Source organism: Uloborus diversus, chromosome 4 (genome assembly GCF_026930045.1).
Source record: "Uloborus diversus isolate 005 chromosome 4, Udiv.v.3.1, whole genome shotgun sequence".
Classification (NCBI taxonomy): Eukaryota; Metazoa; Arthropoda; class Arachnida; order Araneae; family Uloboridae; genus Uloborus; species Uloborus diversus.
Genome location: NC_072734.1, coordinates 94,533,567 through 94,552,903, shown reverse-complemented (window position 1 = coordinate 94,552,903; position 19,337 = coordinate 94,533,567). Strand labels below are relative to the sequence as shown.

General features: G+C 33.4%; 1 protein-coding gene across 1 annotated transcript in view; it reads left to right on the top strand.

The window, feature by feature from the left end:
- Nucleotides 1–11,485, top strand: part of LOC129220712 (uncharacterized) — a 48,700-nt gene extending 37,215 nt beyond the window's left edge. The window contains exons 9-11 of the mRNA XM_054855142.1: nt 5,076–5,349; nt 10,117–10,295; nt 11,444–11,485. Coding sequence (XP_054711117.1) covers nt 5,076–5,349; nt 10,117–10,295; nt 11,444–11,485 — 495 coding nt within the window. The remainder of the gene's footprint in view (nt 1–5,075; nt 5,350–10,116; nt 10,296–11,443) is intronic.
- The last annotated feature ends 7,852 nt before the right edge of the window (nt 11,486–19,337 follow it).

Below are 19,337 nucleotides of genomic sequence, written 5' to 3'. Positions count from 1 at the left end.
ACCCTTTTATCTGCACTTCAGCTTAAAATTGATTTCAGTTTCCAAAAAAAACTAGGGTTCCCTCAGACCAAAAAAGGTGCAGTGCGCTTTCAGATAAAAGGTTCTTTTTAAGAAAAGTTTTGTAAAATACAAAAGGTGCTTCTTTTACTTTTTGATTTTCTAGGTACATACAAAGTTCAAGTGTTTTCGATAGTACAGTCAAACCACGATTTAACGAATTCATAGGGACCAAATCTTTTATACGTTAAATCAGGGTTATTCTTAATATTGGGGTGTGAAAAAAAACTAACACTTATCTAAAACCAGGTCCAGCTCTAGGGATAGGCGGCCTCGTAGGGCAGCAAATTTTGGTGGGCGGCAATTTTCAAAGTTGAAACCTTTTTTTTTATTTTAAATATTAATATCCATCTCAGCGCCATAAGATACACAGCTTTAATGTTAACAAAAATAGTAGTTTAGAGGATGTACCAGTGCTTGAATATGCAAAATGTTGTCGGATGTCTTTTCATCCATAAGCTCATTATTTTTTACATTGAGAAAAGTGTTCCCTGTAACGCCAAAACACATGTCTGCTGTAATTTGCAAATTTGTGCTTCTTCTAACGTTGTTTTGTCTTACATTACTGTTATGCACAAAGGTATTTTTTTTATCTTATGCAAAATGTAGTTCGAAATTTAACTAGAAATTCAATTGAGTTTTAGGGGCAGAAAAGTATGTGGTAAAGTCTTTTGAAAATATTAATGTATGTTTCAGTGCCACAAAATATGCTACTTAAACGTTAAAAAATATATTTTGAAGTGTGTACCAGTGCTAGACTGTGCAAAACCCATTTGGTATTTAACTAGAAATTTACTTTAGTTTTAAGGGTGGCAAATTACGTGATTTATTTATCTTTTTTATTTATTTATCTGTTGAAATATGAATATATATTTCAGTGACATAAGATAAACTGCTGTAATACTAAAAAAGATCCGTCTTTGATATGCAAAAAATAATTCGGAATTCAACAAGGAACTCAAGTTAAAGCTTGTGCACTGTTAGTAGTAAAAGTTGCATTAGGAAATATGCATCATTTTTTAAAAATGTAATATTGCTTTGATATTTCAACCCTGAAATTTCAACTAAAAATGCAGCCTTAATTTTTGCAGCTTCAAATCGTGTTTTGTGATCTCAACCTCAAATTTTAGGTGATGAGCTAACTAAGATCCTTGTGACATTTGCGACTTGTTTACAGATTCCAAACCGGTCCTGCTATTGTTTTCAAAATTGATAGGTTTTTATTTATTTAATTTTAGATTACAAATGTGGGAGAAAAATAACTGTTTATAGTTAAGGATAACTTTTAATGTTCCAGTCTATCGGGAGAATTCAATCCCGGAAAACAGAGTTAGGGCTGAGATATAAGTCAGGATTTTACTTCTTTGTGAAAACTAATTTGTATTTGAATACAAGGGAGCCCATATAGGAGGGCAAGTGAGGGCTCGAGCCCCTTCCTAGAAATTAGAACTTCCTTGCTTTTGGTACTTTTTTCTTTGCAGAAATGTAAAAAGATTTCTTCTTCAGTCATTCACGAATAAGTTATTAAAAATGTCAAACTTTAATGATTCTAATCTGTCTTGAAATCTTTTTCCATGGGGAAAATATCCTGCTAAACCATGGGGAAAATATCTGAACACCCCCTTACAATTTTGCATTCGGGCGCCCTGTTTGAATAGCTTACTTTAGGAAGAGCAAAAACTTAACTGTAGGTAATTTCGAAACTTAGAAGAAAGAATCCGTTTAAACTCGAATAGTTGGAGGCTATAACATTGCTTTGAAATTGGCCTTTTCTATCATCAGGGTTCGTACGCCCTTGAAAAACCTTGAAAAGTGCTTGAAAAAAAAGTTCATTTTCAAGTGCTTGAAAACCTTGAAAAAGTTTTAAAACCTTGAAAAAGTTTCTTAGTGCTTAAATTCTCTCAAAAATCAACGAATTGTGCTCAAAAGTTTTAAAAAAGTATTTCACCAATGCAATTTTCTGAACATGTGCTCAGTATGCAAAATCGCTTCCGTGTTTGGGATTTCAATCCTTTTAAATATTTTGATGTTTTTTACAACCGAAAGATATTTTGACATATGGTACCTTAGATTTGTTTATTTTTTGTTTAATTTCATTAATTAACAAAGAAATTAATTTGGATACCATGACAACATTGAATTACTCGGGGTTTCGCAGAAAATTACTCTTGTGTTTGAAATTTCAATCTTTTTGCTTCCTGCAAATATTTAAATATTTTGGCTAATCAAATGTTATTTTCTCATATGCTACCTTAGATTAGTATATTTTTGTTTAATTTTAATAAAAAACAAATAAATTTATTTCATGGGAAACATGCCACGTCGAACGAACTCAGACTTCGCGAAAAATTGCTTCTTGTGTTTGAAATTTTAATCTTTTAGCATCTTGCAAATATTTAAATATATTCACTAATCGGATGTTATTTTCATATTTGCTACCTTAGATTAGCATATTTTATGTTTAATTTTAGTAAAATATAAGTTTATTTTATGGGAAACATGACAACATTAAACTTAATTCGCGAAAATTTGCTTCCCTTGTCTGAGATTTCAATCCTTTTGCATTTTGTAAATATTTTTATATTTTTGGCAATTAGTAGTTATTTTGACACTGCTACATCAGATTAGCTTATTTTATTTTTTATTTTAATAACTAAAGAGTTAAAGAATTTATTACCTTGGTCTTGTTTAATTATTTGCTTATTTATTTTTGCAATTTCGAATTTGATTATCTTTACCTAATTTTTGGTCATAACAGATTTTTTGAAAAAAATTCAAATTTCAGTAGTTGAGCACATAACAAATTAACTTAAAGTTTGTATTTTAAATATAAAGTTGATTTATATAATTTTATTGAGTTGAATTTTATTTATAAGTACATCATTTTTTTATGTATACTAAAATAATTAAGGTGTATAACAGGGTTGGTTGTGTTATGATTATTCACTTGAAATCCAGCAGTGTTCGTTTTTATGCTTTTACCTCCCTATATCTCCAATTTTCCCCTTTTCCTCAAATGTTCAAAATTACTACTTTATTAAGGTTGTGGGTACTTGGAGCAGCTTACTGAAAAAGGCTTTAATCAGCAAAGGGGTGGATAGCTTAAGGAGGGTCATTGATCTTCATTTGGATCTAATAAATTGACCAGGACCAGCCTAGCTAGGCCCAGTGCCTGTTGCTGGTTATCAACAGGCACTGGGCATGGTTTTTCTAAGCAGACTTTTTTGACTTAATAAATTATTTTATGAATTGTATGCATAGCAAAAGTTATTGTTGTAAGTATGCATATTCAAGTAATAGGGGTCTTAGTTTTAAAAATTATCCCCCCCTCCCTCGCCCCATTTTTCTCTTTGAAACTTTCAGGTAATTTTTTATGAACTCACCCTTCACAATCACTCCTGAATATTATTGCCTTTCTAAATTTTAAATTCTAATTTCAACAATAATCCATTTGTTCCCAAAATAAAACTACTTTTGTCATAATATATGTCAACTTCTTGTGAATCTTTTCAATTTCGAAATATGGCTCTATAAATCTGAAGTTGCACATTTATTGACTATTGCAAGTTAATCAATGAAAGCTGAATAGGCTCAAATTTGCATTCAGAGTATTTATCACTACTTAAGCTGCTTTTGTATATTTTGAGGTGTAGAGACTGGACTGTGGACTTTCATAAACTTTTCTTACTTCCTAATTTTTAAATTTTTCGAGGACAGTTGAAATGCCTTAATGGCTGAACAACTAATACATACTACATACGAATAATTGATTTGCATACTTATAAATGATTTGCAAACCTAATATTTTTAGAACTTAATAGTGCAAACTGAAATAACTTTCTGGGTAGTGTTTGTCCTAACCGCCCTCATATTGTAATAAACCACTGTATAACTATTGGAAATAAATGTTGAAACCAAGGGGGGGGGGGAGTGACTTCAAAAACTCCTCTCTGGCAATGCCATTGAACTTGGGTATTTTAGTTTCTTCCCATAAAAGTTAAAAGCACTTATGAAAGTTTTTTTTTTAAGTATTAATTTGCTGATTCTAGAAAATATACAAACCTCTGACTGCTGCAGCCTTGGAAAAACCTCAAAATTGAACCTTTTGGTATCTGCTTCTCTTTATGATCGAACTTTTCAAACATTTTCAGAATAACTTTCAACGCAGTAGATCTTTCATCAAAGCGTCTCTCGTTGTAGAAAAAGCAATTTTGTTTTCCTATACTTTTTTGTATTATTGCCTTATTTCTATGTGTTTGTAGTAAATGAAATCTGCATACAATATTTTTAGTACAAATTTATGATATTGCCTTGAAAACAAAATTTTTTACCTTGAAAAGTACTTGAAAAGTGCTTGAATTTTTTTCTGCCTAAAGGGTATGAACCCTGATCATAGTGTATTTGAGATGAGAGCAACTGGGAAAATGGATAACTCAATGAAAGGAAAGTGATAAACGAGAACTTAATTCTTTATTTGTTCTCGTTCCGGGAAAAAAAAGAAAAGAAAGAAAAAATGCGATTTTTGAAGCATTTTAAGGCAAGCGCGGGGGGGGGGGGGCAGCCTATAAGATCCCTTGGGTTTCTTCTTACTTCATTTAAAAAACCAACTCATCCCTAAAGACGTAATTTATGATGCACATCCGGTCAGCAAGTGGAGACATAGGGACACAGGATGTTAGATGAAGGTCATTTTCACTTCACCATCTCAAGTTCCAGTCCCTCTAGCTGATGTAAATCAACAAAACCAGGCTTATTAATGTTTTTTTTTCTTGTTTTTGTATTTCAAATTGATATTTTTTATTTAATTTGCAATTATAAACAATGTGTAGTGATGTATCTCAGACATGCATTTATCGTAGAAAGACACATTAAGTGACTAACAGAGGGTTGAGCATGTTTTAGATATATTTCCGGCTACTTTTATTGTTTAAGCTCTGATTTGTATATGTGTGTTGTAACGTTTTCCCTCATTGTCGGAAATTATTACTCAGTATTTTCTTTGTTTTCTATTTATCTAGGTTAAATTAAAAAGGATAAGTGAAATCAATGAATGCCCAGTAGCTGAGAAAGAGAATTCAATAAAAATTTCTTCAACTGAAGTAGTTGCTTCGACTTCAGTATCTAGGAGTTCAAAGTGTTGTGTCCCAAACAAATTTTTTACTCCATGTCCCGATTCCTACAAACTTTCCTTTTTGGAAGAACCAAACGAGAACAGAGAAGTTCGAGTGAAATTGAATTTTGAAGATAAAGAAATGAAAAGCAAAAAAGAGAAAAATCAGTCTCAGTCCCATAGTAAGCTATTTTTTTCAAGTTGGCAATTTTTGCTGAATTTTTTATGTGGCTATGTGGTGTTAAATTACACAACTGATCTATATAAAGATCTGTAGCTTAGATTAGTCTCAAACTACAGTGTAACCCCGATTTAACAATTGAAGGGATCAGTGGATAAAGGTGTTAACTGACATTTTTAAAAAAAAAGAGTTTTGTTGATGGATGAAAGTTTTAAATGATTATATTTCATATAAGCTAGCATTGAAAGTCCTATTCTGTGTATTTCCAGAGATTCTGGAGGATAAAGGTGTTATCTAACATAAAACCGTAACTTTTCTAGTGGATAAAAGTGTTTACGTATATTAACACCTTTCATCCACTAAAGGGCATCGTTTTTCATAGAGTTAGCACCGTTTTTAATTCGAACGTTTTGATTCCTTCTGACTGATCTGTTTGTTTACAGTATTTTCTGAACGTGATTTAGCTATTATTTTCTTGTAATAGCCTTTTGCACTTTATTGTGATAATTAACATAAGATACATTTTGTCAAGAGAAATAATGTCAAGGACAAAGTTATTAATTAAAATTGTCAAAAGCATACTTCACAAGAATGAAGATAATGATGAAAATATTGCGTGTCATGCTAGCCTACAAAATCGTGAATTTGGGAATTCATCAAATTGTCCAAAAGTAATAATGGGACTGCTTTCATTACCGTTGACTTACAACAGATTATGCCGTTGCCAAAACTAACAACATCAAAAGGCTTTTACTTGCGTCAGATGTAGTTCTACAATCTTAGGAATACATGTAATATATAAAAATGTAGCCAAAGTCACATTTTGTACATGGACTGAAGACGTTGCCCATCGAGGAAGCTCAGAAGTCTGTAGTTCAATTTTAACGGTAATAGAAACGGATGATGAGCTGAAAACAAAAGACGATTTAATAGTATAGAGTGACTCTTGTGCTGGTCAGAACAATAACTTTGCAATGATCTGCCTCTATCAATTCCTTATATTGACAGGTTATTTCAAATCTATTGACCACAAATTTCCAGAAGTGGGATATACATATCTAGATTCAGATCGGGATTTTGGAAGAATTGAGAAGGTTCTTAGAAAACACGAAACAATATATGTACCAGACCAGTATCGAGATATTATCCGGAGTGTATCTCGAAAAAACGATGGGATTGATATGACAAACCATTTCCGCCATACTGAAATGTTTGCAACGATGTTAAATTTGACAAACAAGAAGAAAAATTGTCTACAAGAGAAAATTAGGTTTAGGGATGGGGTCAGATGGATTCGGTTTGAAGAATATGGATCTTATCTATATAAGAAAAGTTATGATCAATCTTTACCATTTAAAAGAGTAGATTTATTACGAAACAAGAAAATAGCTAGTCCACTAAATACCAGTATTCGTCTTCCTAGAAAAATGGGTAAAACAGGAACTATAACAAAGGAAAAAGCTCAAAATCTTAAAGAGCAACAAAAATTTGTTCCAGGGGAACATCAATGGTTTTACAGCACTGTTATGAATGGAAATGATATGTAAATGACAGTAAAGCTTAAAAAAAAGTTTGTTTACTTTATTTGGTTACTAGTGGTACCCGCACGGCTTTGGCTGTAATAGAAAAATTAAAAGGTCTTTTGGTTCGCCTGTATATTTACAAATAATGTATGGTGAATGTTTTCTCCAATTGGCTTGTACCCATGTTATAGTTCCACGTTATGATAATTTCGTAATTTACCCGTCCATCTTATGATATTTTTGTTCTTAAAATTGGAATAGAAAAAAAACCACATCGAATTTTCGAAAAATCGCTTCGAGGTGCACCCCCCCCCCCCATGCTACAAACTAACTTTGTACCAAATTTCATGAAAATCGGCCGAACGGTCTAGGCGCTATGCGTGTCACAGACATCCCCCGGACAGAGACTTTCAGCTTTATTATTAGTAAAGAAGATTAAATCTAGAATATTGCGATGTTTTCTTAAATGTATAATTCAAAAAATGTGATTCAGATTGATGTTAGTGTATTTTATTACCATCATCCATTGACATGGTATGAAAAGTTTGATCCGAAATTTAGTGGATGAAGGTGTTAACTACATAAAAGTGATAAAAAAAACTCATTAATTGATAGTTTTCACAGCTGATCATTTTATAATAGGTATTTCAAGCAAAAAACTAACATTTGCTACCAAAAGAGAAACATTTTATCCATTGCATAAAAAATACTAGCCTTTGAACTTTGACTGTGTTTTTCTCAAAACAAATGATTTGTTAGTTAACACCTTTATCCACTGAGCCCTTCAATTGTCAGGGGACTGAAAAAATGAGCATAGACATTCAATTCAGTCGAATGTATCATTAAATCCTGTGAAATGTATTATTAAATTGAGGAAATCATTAAATTGGGTATCATTAAATCGAAGTCATACTGTAGTTTATTTCTTCCTGATTAAGTCTGTCTAGAAATGGATGTAATTTTTACATTAAATGTTATGCAATTGTCTCTACCCGTGGATGGTCACGCTCTACCTCAGAGCCAGACTAACATAAGTCCTAAAATTGCGATTTTCTGTTTATTAATTTATTGTTTGTAGAACTCTATTCCATATCAAACCATACAAACATAATCTTTAAAAAATTCTTCACAATAATTTACCAATGTTGAAAGAGTACGAATCTAATCCTTGGTATGCACCAAGGGGTTGTTTTGCTGCTCTCCCGTAAAGTAGCTATTATGTGACTTAGGTTAGTATGAAGTACAGTTATAATCAGTTGTGTGTGCTTATGAGCTAGGGATGCACCGATAAACACATTGGCTGATTACCGATCAATCGGCAAATGATTATCCAACACCATTTATTATAATGATAATGATTTTTAATACTACAGATTTTCATCAACTTTTTAAAAATACAATTTCAACTCTTCAGAATTAGTTAATAGTTTGTTTATTCTGTGAGCAGTGATTTATTTTTCCCAAAAATTTTTACTCAAGTAGAGTGTCCCAATCTTCTTATTATTGTTGATGAAAGTATATTCTGTTAATTAGACATGAAAAATGGAGTATTTAGTCAGTAGACTGTTGTCTAATAGATACTTTTAGTTTAGCGTTCACTCTTTTAATGGTAGTATTAGCCATTTAGTGCAGGCATCTTTACAAAAATTTTGAGGCAACCTTAAAACATACCTAAACATAAAGTAGTGTCGTGAGAAGTATTGAAGTACAAGGATTTGTACAACATCGTATAAATGATAGATGTACAAATCTATATTGAATGGAAAAGTTGTATGAAAAAAAATTAATGATGATTCAAATTTTCCTAAAATTAAAAAAAAAAAAAACTGAAGCAAGCTTAAAAATGCTAAAGTTGTTATTAAATGAAAAAGGCACTGATTTTAGAAGGAAGTTATAAATTGTGCATTGTACGAGGCGTATTTTTAAAGTAAGTTCCGTTTTGATATAAAAAAAGAACGAGTACAGATAGAGCAAAGAAATTTATTGCACAAGAATCTACCATCCTTACGCTATTTTTTGACATTGCTCCCGTGATTTTCCAAACATTTGTCATAGCGTGGTACAGGTTTTTGTATACCTATTCATAGAAAATTGCCGCCTGTGTAGTCAGCCATGGGATAACATGTTCTCTGAGCTCATTATTGCTGTTGTGCCACAGACCACCTTGGAAAGACTTTAGATGCCGAAACAAATGAAAGATGCTGCGAGCCAGGTGAGGGCAGACCAGAGGATGTTCAAAAACGCCCAGCCAAAGCCCTGTAAGAGTCCTCATGGTTGACTAAACGGGCGGTAACTTTGTACGAATAGGTATGCAAAAACCTGTACCACGCTATGACAAATGCTTGGAAAATCACGGGAGCAATGTCGAAAAATAGCCTAAGGGTGGTAGATTTTTGTGCACTAAATTACTTAGCTCTATCTGTACTAGTTCCTTTTTTATATAAAAACGGAACTTACTTTAAAAACACGCCTCGTAATTGTGTTCATAAACAGTGAATGAATAGAAAAAAAAAGTTTGAATCAGGGCATTCCCTCACATTTGTTTAAAGTCATTCCCTCACATGTTTGGGGAGAGGTGGAGCTAGTAGACACACTTGTAAGGCAAAGTGGTCAATTATCAATTATATGCGATTAATCATTGCATCCCTATTACGAACCCATTTGGGTTTGGTTTTGAAATTTTTTTATATTTAAATGCTATTAAGTGTTTGGCTTGACGGAATAAAAAAAATATATTACTTTCAGCCTATATCTTGAAATGTTTGGTTTTTCTTTTAAATTAAACTGACTATATAAGTATGTTGTGCTGTTAGTAGAATACGCTTGTTATTGAAACATTATAAGTATTTTACAAACTAAGATTTTCCCAAGTTGGCAGGTTATAGCAGTGTAAAACTTCAGACTAAATAGTACTTTTAGCGTTGGTATTGAGTTACAGAATTTAATCCAAATACTAAAGTCCCAACCAGCAACAAGCTTTGGTTGGTCCTAAGTGAATTTGTCAAACTGTTGAAGCAGTATTTTTCACCAAATTTGGATATTAGTTTGTAATTTGAAAAACTTAAACAGTGTTAGTTACTAGCCACATTTGTGGGTAGTAATATGTTATTGCTTACACTTTATGCGAGTAGGAATATATTTTGACTAAAAAACCTTCTTAAACATAATGCTTTACGAAATGAAGTTTTTGTACATGGCATATGGGTGCTGCAGTGCATACTTTTAATATGTTTAATTTATTTTAGGTCCAATTAAAAGTGATATTTGGAATGGGATTCTCTTTGGAGACGTAGCAACTGCTAGGAAAGTTCTGTTACACCTCCCTGAAGAGGAATATTCTGTGATAATAGTGAAGCAGAAACATGTACGCGAGGGTGCCATAAAGAATCCAGTAAGCATCATCCTGAATGAGGCCAATGAAACGGTAATTTAGTTTAGTATGTGTTTATGTTACATTTGCACCTGGTAAAAGCCCCTATGAGCTGACGTATCAGCTTAAGATCATCCATTTTGGATCGGAGTGCATGTTTCAGTGTTTGTCTTTTCTGCCGAGTTATCACATTTGGTGATTTTTCAGTGCCAGCAATTATTAGCAAATCATGAATTGCTTATTAAATATTTTGGCAAAACCCAAAACTTTGCTGTAGTAACCCTAGCTCTGCAACAATGAAAAATCTGATCCAAAATGTCTAAATTTAAGCTAATTATTATTTATGTAGCAGCTCTATGCTTGGTTGTCCTAAATAATGTCACTTGTTGAGGTGGGAGGAAGGGGTTGCGAAAATCATTAGTTTTGTGACAAAAAAAAAAGGGGGGGGAGGAGGTAAGAAGAATTGTGACATCATGTATTTTTTAATAACAATATGCTTATGAAAAACAGCATGACAAGGGGCAGGGGATAAGGCAAAGTGTGGCACAGGGGGAAGGGAAGTTGATTGATTAAAAGTGTGACATTTATGGACAGCTCTTGGGTTATTTCCAATAAATGCATTTTTTTCTCTCCTAAATTCCACATTTAAAGTGAAGTAGTTGCTCATGTATATGTTAGCAGGTCTAGGAATTATTCTCTTTTCTCTCTATTTGTATCTTTTTTGTTAGTCTGTCTCTATAAATATCTTTTTATTCTGTAGCTTTTAAAACCTTTTTTTTTTTTTTGTGTGTGTATGTGTGTGAGAGAGTAATGCTGCAAAATTTTTACTTTCAACGTCTTTTTCAAGCTAATTTCAATTCACAAAAGTTTCCTTAAAATAGAATTTGGAGAAATAAGCAGGTAATTGCATGATTCTTCTAATTCAAATAACATATTAATTAAAAAGCTTTGAAAATAGAATTGAAAATAAAAAAGATTTTCAGCCTGGGGGGGGGGGCTGCAAAAGGTTCTTGTGTCTTTGAAAAAGAGGAAAAAAACTAGCCAACATTGAGCATAAGTTTGGTAGAAAGTGACTTGTTGTATTTGAAATTTCAATGCTTTTGAGTTCTATGCTACTTTGGAATGGCTTTTTTAAAAAGCAATTGTTTTGGTGTATGATTTTCGTTTAATGATAAATTTATCATTGCTTACCTACTTTTTAGGCCAGAACTGAATTAGAAGGGAACAAGCATTTAATTGTTTAATTTTTGTTTTAAAATTAAAATAAAATATTTGATTTTTAAAAAGTAATATAAATTTAAAAAAAACCATGCTAACACAAAAACATGATTTTCTAAGAAACTTGTTAAGTTGGGAGACAAAATAACGAGGGGAGGGGGGGGTGCAAGTACACAAATTGGTAAATATAAAAAATGAATTTTAAAAAAGTTAGAAAACCATATAAAGAGCACCTCATTTATTTATAATCTTCATAATATCTTTTGATCATTGTTAGTCTGTTTTATAAGCAATCATCAGCTGTTAGACCTCTAGCACTCTACTTTTTAACTTTTGCCCTTTTCTAATTTTTAATTCCTTCTGATTTTTTGGGGGGAGGGGGGTAGGGTTTTCAGCATCAAAAAAATTCACTTTTCTTACGAATTTTTCTTTAGAAAACGGTTTGATTAAATTTATTAAAATCTTTTGTGTATAATTATCTATGGTTTTAAGAATATTCTATAAATTTTTTATCAAAAAATACCCACACAGAAGCCGGTCACAGAGCCTTTCCCAGAGCTCCTTTGGAGAAAGATGATTTGCGGTGTTCACTGTATCTCAGCTGATATTTATCTGAAATCAAATTCTATTTGTTTTTCGTTCATGTATTAATTAATCCCTCCCCCTACGTTCTCAGATCTCTTTTTGTTTGATTTTTAAATTTTTGGCTGCCACTTGAAGTTAGAAGTGCTATTTTTCAAGAAACATTCCACTATTTGGTAAGTAAAACACCCATTTAAAACGTAGAGGGGGGGGGAGGTTTTTTATACGCAGAATGTTTGTACTAAATTTGAAATGAATCGGCCAGAACATTCAGGCCCTTGTCTGGAAATTTTTCATAATTGACGTCTTAAAACGTGACTGTATACCATATCTGATAACGTTAGGGTTTCATCAATTTTTCGTATTTGAAGCTCCAAAAAAAAAAAAAAAAAACTAAACTATTCTCGATTTTTTAGAAAGCGAGGTGTTAGGTAGTTCTTTCCTGAAATTTTTTCGAAATTCAAGCCCTGAAAACGAGATTTGAGAAACTCTCTAAAGGTTTCGGTGGGAAAAAGGGGGCTTCCCAATTATGAAGACTTTCTTATTTTTAGACCAACTAGTAAAAAGAAAAAAAAATGGAAGGATGTAATTAGCAGATCAATAAACCGCCACGATTGAAAATTTTTATTTCAAGGTTCTTTTCAAAAGAAATTTAGATTTTTTTGCGACATTCTTTTTTTTAACTTATTAAAATAACTTTGTTTTTCCAAGATCCGTTCTATTATTCTGTTTAATTGTAAGAAATGTTTTTAAGAAACATTCTAATTAGCATTCTGGGGTGGTCCCACATCCGCCCTGGTTGCGCCACTGAATTGTAGAATCTTTAAATTTTTTGATCAACTCTACACCAAATGAATACAAAAAACAGTTTAAGCAGGTTTGTGTTCAAAAAGACTTATTTTGAAAGATTACTGAAAAAACAGATGTAAAAAGCAAGTACGAAAGCTTGGGAGACTGAAATGGCCCTAAGTGGATAAATTGAACTACTACCGGGAAGCTGTATTGTGCCATATTGATGAGCCTTTTAGTACGATGAAAAATATTTACTCAGTCCCCGAACTCGAATTGTTATGTAAACTTCTCATAGTCTTATAACCTATGACAGAAGCATTTAATTTTTATATTTTTCTATAACTGGCTTTACATTCCTGAATGGCCGGATCGTCTATTTTTCAGTACCGGGGCAAAACCTGCCAATCTTTACCCACCTTCGTTGAAATTTATATCGAGGTTCAACGAAAAAACAACAGAAATAGTGTAAATTTGCATCCTCCTAGAAGTTGCTATCCGTCAACTGGGAGGGGGGGGGGCAAAAGGTATCGACTATGTACAGGGCAGACGCCAAGGGGGGGTGTGGGGGTGCTACACCCTCCCAGTTTTTCAGAAGTGGGGCCGCCAATTTCATTTTAGCGATGAAAAAAACAAAGAAAAAGGGAAACTCTTCGTTGTTTAAAAAAATATAATACTAATTATAACCGAACAATTAAAATAATAGTGACAAAAAGCATTTTTTCTGAAAATTTGAATAGAAACTGTCATCTTAAAATACAATTTAGGAACATTCATGAAACTCTTTTATTAAGATTATCTAAGTAAGGGCCTCGAAAATGTACGCTTCGAACATTTTTTAACGCAAAAAAAGAAAAAATTCAATGCACTATTTACTAGGCCGCGGCTGCAGAGTGGGTATGTCTGACTAGTCGGAAACTATGGGCCTGGCTCAAATTAATGTATAGTGCATAGAGTAAAATTAGCATAATGAGAGGGAGGACCGGCGACAAAACTAACGTAGTTCACTCTTTGTCTCTCAGCAGCCCTGGTTATACAAAACCAAGGTTATCAATTTTCATTGAAAAAAAGATTAATAAATAGGGTAGCTTCATTGGGGCTGCCAAAACATTCCCATATGTAATTTTTTTGATGAAAAATATGTCCTGCAAATCGTTAAGTGGAGAAAAATGCATGGGTCGCAGAAATATATTTCAAATAGAAAAAAACAACAGTTAATGCAGAGAGAGATTAAAAGTATTGCAATGAATACTGACACTAGAAATTCTAAATGCTTGAATGTAAAGATCGTAAGCAAATTAAAGCTTGATCAAGAGATGCAGGAGGCATATTTAAAATAAAATAAAGTGGAATAGGTCTTTATTCCACTTCAAGGTATTGCAGAAAATTACCACATCCATTCAAAATGTTAAAAGTTCTTTTTCTGGGGCCGCAGACTCATGTATTTCAAGGAAACAAAAATATTAGGCTGGAAGTTGAAAATTTTACTATGGAAAATTCAAGCAAAAAATCGTTTTCGGCGAAGGAAAATTGAAAGAAAGTCTTGATACAATATTTTTATCAATAATTAAAATTTAAAAGGAAGATAGGATATTGCCAAACTGAAGGAAGAGCGATGAACTCCAAACATTTCTTTTTGCGTCCCCAAAGCCCAAAAAAAAAAAAAAAAAAGCCCCAAAGCCCAAAGGATGTGAGTTTTCAAAACTTAGGTTTTTAAAAAATTCCAGGAAAGCGTTCTCAAACACCACCCCGGCCTAACGTCATCAAAGATGGCCTACTACACATGAGTATTTAGAACTGCAATATCGAAAAACCTTGAGAGTGCTCCCAACGTAACCCCCAATAAAAGCCCTCTCAATTACTCATTCATCATTATTCAAGATGGAATAAATTTCGTCTTTTGGACTTTAATTTTAAAAAACTTCCTGAGGTCTCCCGAACCTGTCCTCCTATTAATATAACCGAAGTTCCTAAAAAATTTCATTGTAAAGGCTTTAATTCAGAAAATTTTTCGGGGGAGATCTCTTAAACCCCTTACTCCTCTAACAGTATTGAAAATTGCCCACGATTGTGTTAACTGAATTTCAATTTTGAAAATTTGCCAGGGGAGGACTCCGAATCTCTCCACCCATTAATATTATCAAAAATCTTCCGAAACTGCGTTTTCTACAGATCGAAAATTTTTCGAGAGAATGCTCCTCTCTCTCTCTCTCTAGCCAACAACATCGATAAACGTCTTAAATCCCGCTTTTAGTGCTTCAATTACGAAACATTTCTGTGCGCAAGCCCCTTCAACACCCCCCCCCCCCTTTCAGCGAAGGTTGGCTTAAATTACGTTTTCGGAGCTTTAATTTCAAGAACCTGGCAGTGCACATTTTAACAAAAAAGCCTACAACTGCGTTTTTATGGCTTCAATTTCAAAAAATTTCGAGGGGATGGCCCCCGCTTTCCCTTAATATCACCCTAATTGGTCTAAAACTGCATTTTTCGAACGATAATTTTCAAAATTTCCCTCCCCCCCTTTACCTGTTACAATCAGAAGTAATTCACATTTGCGTGTTTGGAGTTCAAAATTTTGGAAAATATATCGGGGGATAACCCCGAGCGTCTTCCTCCCTTAACATCACCATATATCGTCTAAAAACTGCATTTTTCAAATAACAATCTTGAAAAATTCTTGAGGGACCCCCTCTTTCTCCCAAACATAATCAATCATTACGTACAGTTCAGTTTTGGGAACTTAAATTTGGAAAAATTATCGGGAGAGGCTTTCCTGGACCTCCTCTCTCCTTCCTCCCCAACTTAAAATATAGTCTAAAACTGTGTTTTTATATCTTCAATTTTGAAAAAATTCCAGGAGGTAGCCCTCCGACACCCACTATTTCTGACTGAATATTATCCTTTACTATGACTATCCCAGCTAAACCAGAAGCGGAATCTTCTCTCTCTCTCTGCATATTGAAACATGCGTTTGAAACAATTAAGAGGCCGCCAGATGCGTACACCCCCTCAGATTTTTGACCAAGCGACGGCCCTGACTATGTACAAAAGGTAAGCCAAGGATATTGGATTGCTGCTGCCTAGATCCGGCAGTGCGATTCCTGTATTCACACAAGTAGGCACGAATTCATTTATTAGCGATTCCTGTTATTCTGTATCAAAGCATGTATCATCTACTGAAAACAAAATGTGTCAACAAAGAGATGTTCTTGTTTTAGTTTAATGTCAACTCCAACCCAACGTCTTTTTTTATTGAAATAAATGAGCATTCGTTTTATTAATCTAATTTTGTTGCATTATAATAGGGGACTAGTTGGTACAGTTATCACTTATTAAAAGTTTTTCCTAAGATGAATTCTCTCCAAACTATGTTATTAAACAGAAATATTTAATCTTTAAAACGTCAACTACTGGTGGTTTTACTTACACTGTGTTTTGAACAGTTTTTGGTTTACTTGGGATTTTGTGTTTTGGAAAAGGACATTTTTCAGTTCCTTTCTTTAGTTCCGCTTTTGCAATTCTGTCCTCGCTTTTCACCGCTCTTTTCTCCAAGTTCAATTTCTATAAAACAAAAGATTTTTTCTGAGCTCTCTTCTAAAAGTTTTTAGGTACACATGTGATTTTGGGGGGAGGGGAACATTCTTCCCGTTCTCCTCCGTGGATCCACTTCTGCTATTGTCTAATCGCGTTTCCTGGAGCCTTACGTCATGTTCTAAAAATCAGTAAAAAAAAATTCCTGTACGTTGTTTTCTGAACAGTTTTAGGATCACTTTTTTTTTTTCCGAGGGGAGAGGAGAACATTCTCCAGTTCTCCTTGGATCCGCTTTTGCAATTCTCTCTTTGCATTTTCTTGCCCCTTTCTTCAAGTTCAAATTCTATAAAACAGAATTTTCCTGCTCTCTGTTCTAAAACTTTTTAGAAAGGTACACATGAGATTTTGGGGGGAGGGGAACATTTCTCCAGTTCCCCTCCGTGGATCCGCTTCCGCTATTGTCTAATCGCTTTTCCTTATTGTCTAATCGCTTTTCCTTAAGCTTTTCGTCAAGCTCTAAAAAACAGGAAAAAAAAATCTTGTAGTATTTTCCTGCGTATTATACTCGGCCGGCCTATAATCCGTAGGTCTTAAAATCGACCTGAAGAAAAAAAAAGCTTCGTATAATCCGCGGCGCTGTATAATCCGCGGATAATACGATGTAAAAAGATCAAGTTTGAAATTAACATACCATTTGAACAACTGAACTAAATACGTGAAAAAGTAATTACTTTGAAGGCATGATCAAAATTAATCTGAAATATAATCTAAAATATAATTATTTCTTCTTGAAATCTTGATTATAGTATGCTAATTACTTGAAAAACAAAGAGTCAAGACAAAGGAGCAAACGGTCTAATCTTGTGCAAATGGCTACCTATTTCACTGTAAAGTTGCTTATTTTACATGACCTGAATCGCCAAGAGGAATATTCAAGCAACATAAAATAACCAACATACAGGCAGGCAGCGAAGACGAACATGCATGCTTCGTAAAATAAAAAACATTCAGTAGGCGTACGGTCTCGATCGGTGAATCTTAGGCCCTGTTTATGCACACTCCGGCTTCACACCGGGTTGAAGCGGAAGGCGGATAAAAGGGGGATTGCAGCCGGATTGATGGGAAGACCCGTTTTTGTCAAATTGTGGATTCTCCTTTACATTCCCATCAGTCCATATGCGAATATCCTTTTTTTTGTGTGTCTTTTTTATAGTTAAATTGAGCATTAAAAAACACATTGCAGAACTTTTCTGAAAATAATTTGAGGCATAATCAGTTAATTACTTATCACAACTACTCTGTGAATAATATTATATTTGAATATGAATCCTATTATTTCATTCTTTTAATTACTTGAATTTCATAAATTTAATCAAAAATAGCTTGTGACAAATGCAACAGCTTTTACTAATTTCGACTGAGGCGACCAGGTTTTGAACAGGGCAAGACCGTTTCGGCGCCCCCCGCAAAACAAACAAAGCAAAAAAAAAAAAAAATCCCCGAGAAACTTCATAACGTCAACACCAGGGCCCCTCACGTACATTACAGAGAAAATACACGCTCCCTAGACCATACTCCCAAAAGCCCATAGATGCGCAACGCAGCAAAACTAAAAGGCCAAGTAAATATATAAAACATACAAGCTAAATAACAAGTTTTAAACAATTTTTAAGAATAATAATGATGAGAAAAAGAAAAATACAAGCAGCAATTAATAGAAAAAGTTGAAACGTTGAATCAAGAGCTCATCAGCCGTGGATGATTCAATAAGTATGGTCAAAAAACCAAAAAATTAAACTACAAACTAAAAAAAAGTGATTTAAGCTCCAGTATGTGCACGACAGAATATCATATTGGGCTAAACGCACCACATGGTAAACTATATACAATAAACTAGAACTTAAACCTAAAATTGAGATCTTAAATAAATTTTAAATTTAATTCTAACTATCAAATTTCAACGCAAATGGAGCAGAATCACGGAGGAGACGATTACATTTGAGGTAGTGAGAAGCAAAGGGATGCAAGTGGCAAAATTAAAAATTTGGAGATAACCAGTACACATAGTAGGTGAACCCCTACTCTATCTTGGGGCAAGAAATAATACTAGTAGCCCTGGTAGGTGCTGCTGTGCAGCATGATTTAGAAAAAAAATCAATGAAAGTCTACCTAGGCTATACGCGTTTTACTCAAAACTTGAAAATGTCCACTTACTTCCCTTTGCTTCTCACTGCCTCATATGAGCCAAGGACGAATTTTACACAAAATGCATTTACAATTTATACATGTCTTGTAATGTAACTTTTTGTTACACCGTGACGAAGTACTCTTTAACCAGTAGAACAAATAGATAAATAACATTCCATTTGGTATCATTTTTGAAACGTTTCACCACTGGAAGTCATATTTGAATTAGGCAGTGATAAAGGAGACCGCTGCCTATAATGCCATAAGCCTTATAAATGCTACTTTTACGTAATTATAAGTTTTATATAGCTTTATCACTCTATTACTTTTTTAAAAATAGCGATACGGGGTAAAAATCATTAAGTATTTTATTTATTATTTTACACACGAAGTTATTCAAGGAAAAATATTTTTGTATTTCCACAACGAAAATCCGGGTAATTTGTAAAACACATTCGTAAATAAGCAGACTTATCTTTTATAACAGCAAAAAACGCTGTAACAAAATTACATAGGATTGTTACTCGCAAACACTTAATCATTTATAGTTCAGATGCTGTGGTGTAGGAATGACACTCCAAATATTCCATTATGTTTATTAGATGACTATAATTTATTGCACGTCCTATGCAGGAGTTGTGTATTTAATCAAAATAACGAGCAAATATTTGGTACATTGACAGTTTTGTTCCGGCTATCATAATTTAGAATTATATCATTTCAGTGAATATATTTTTTAACTTTAAAAATTTGATCTCGATAAGCCGGAGATCTGGATAAACAGGGTC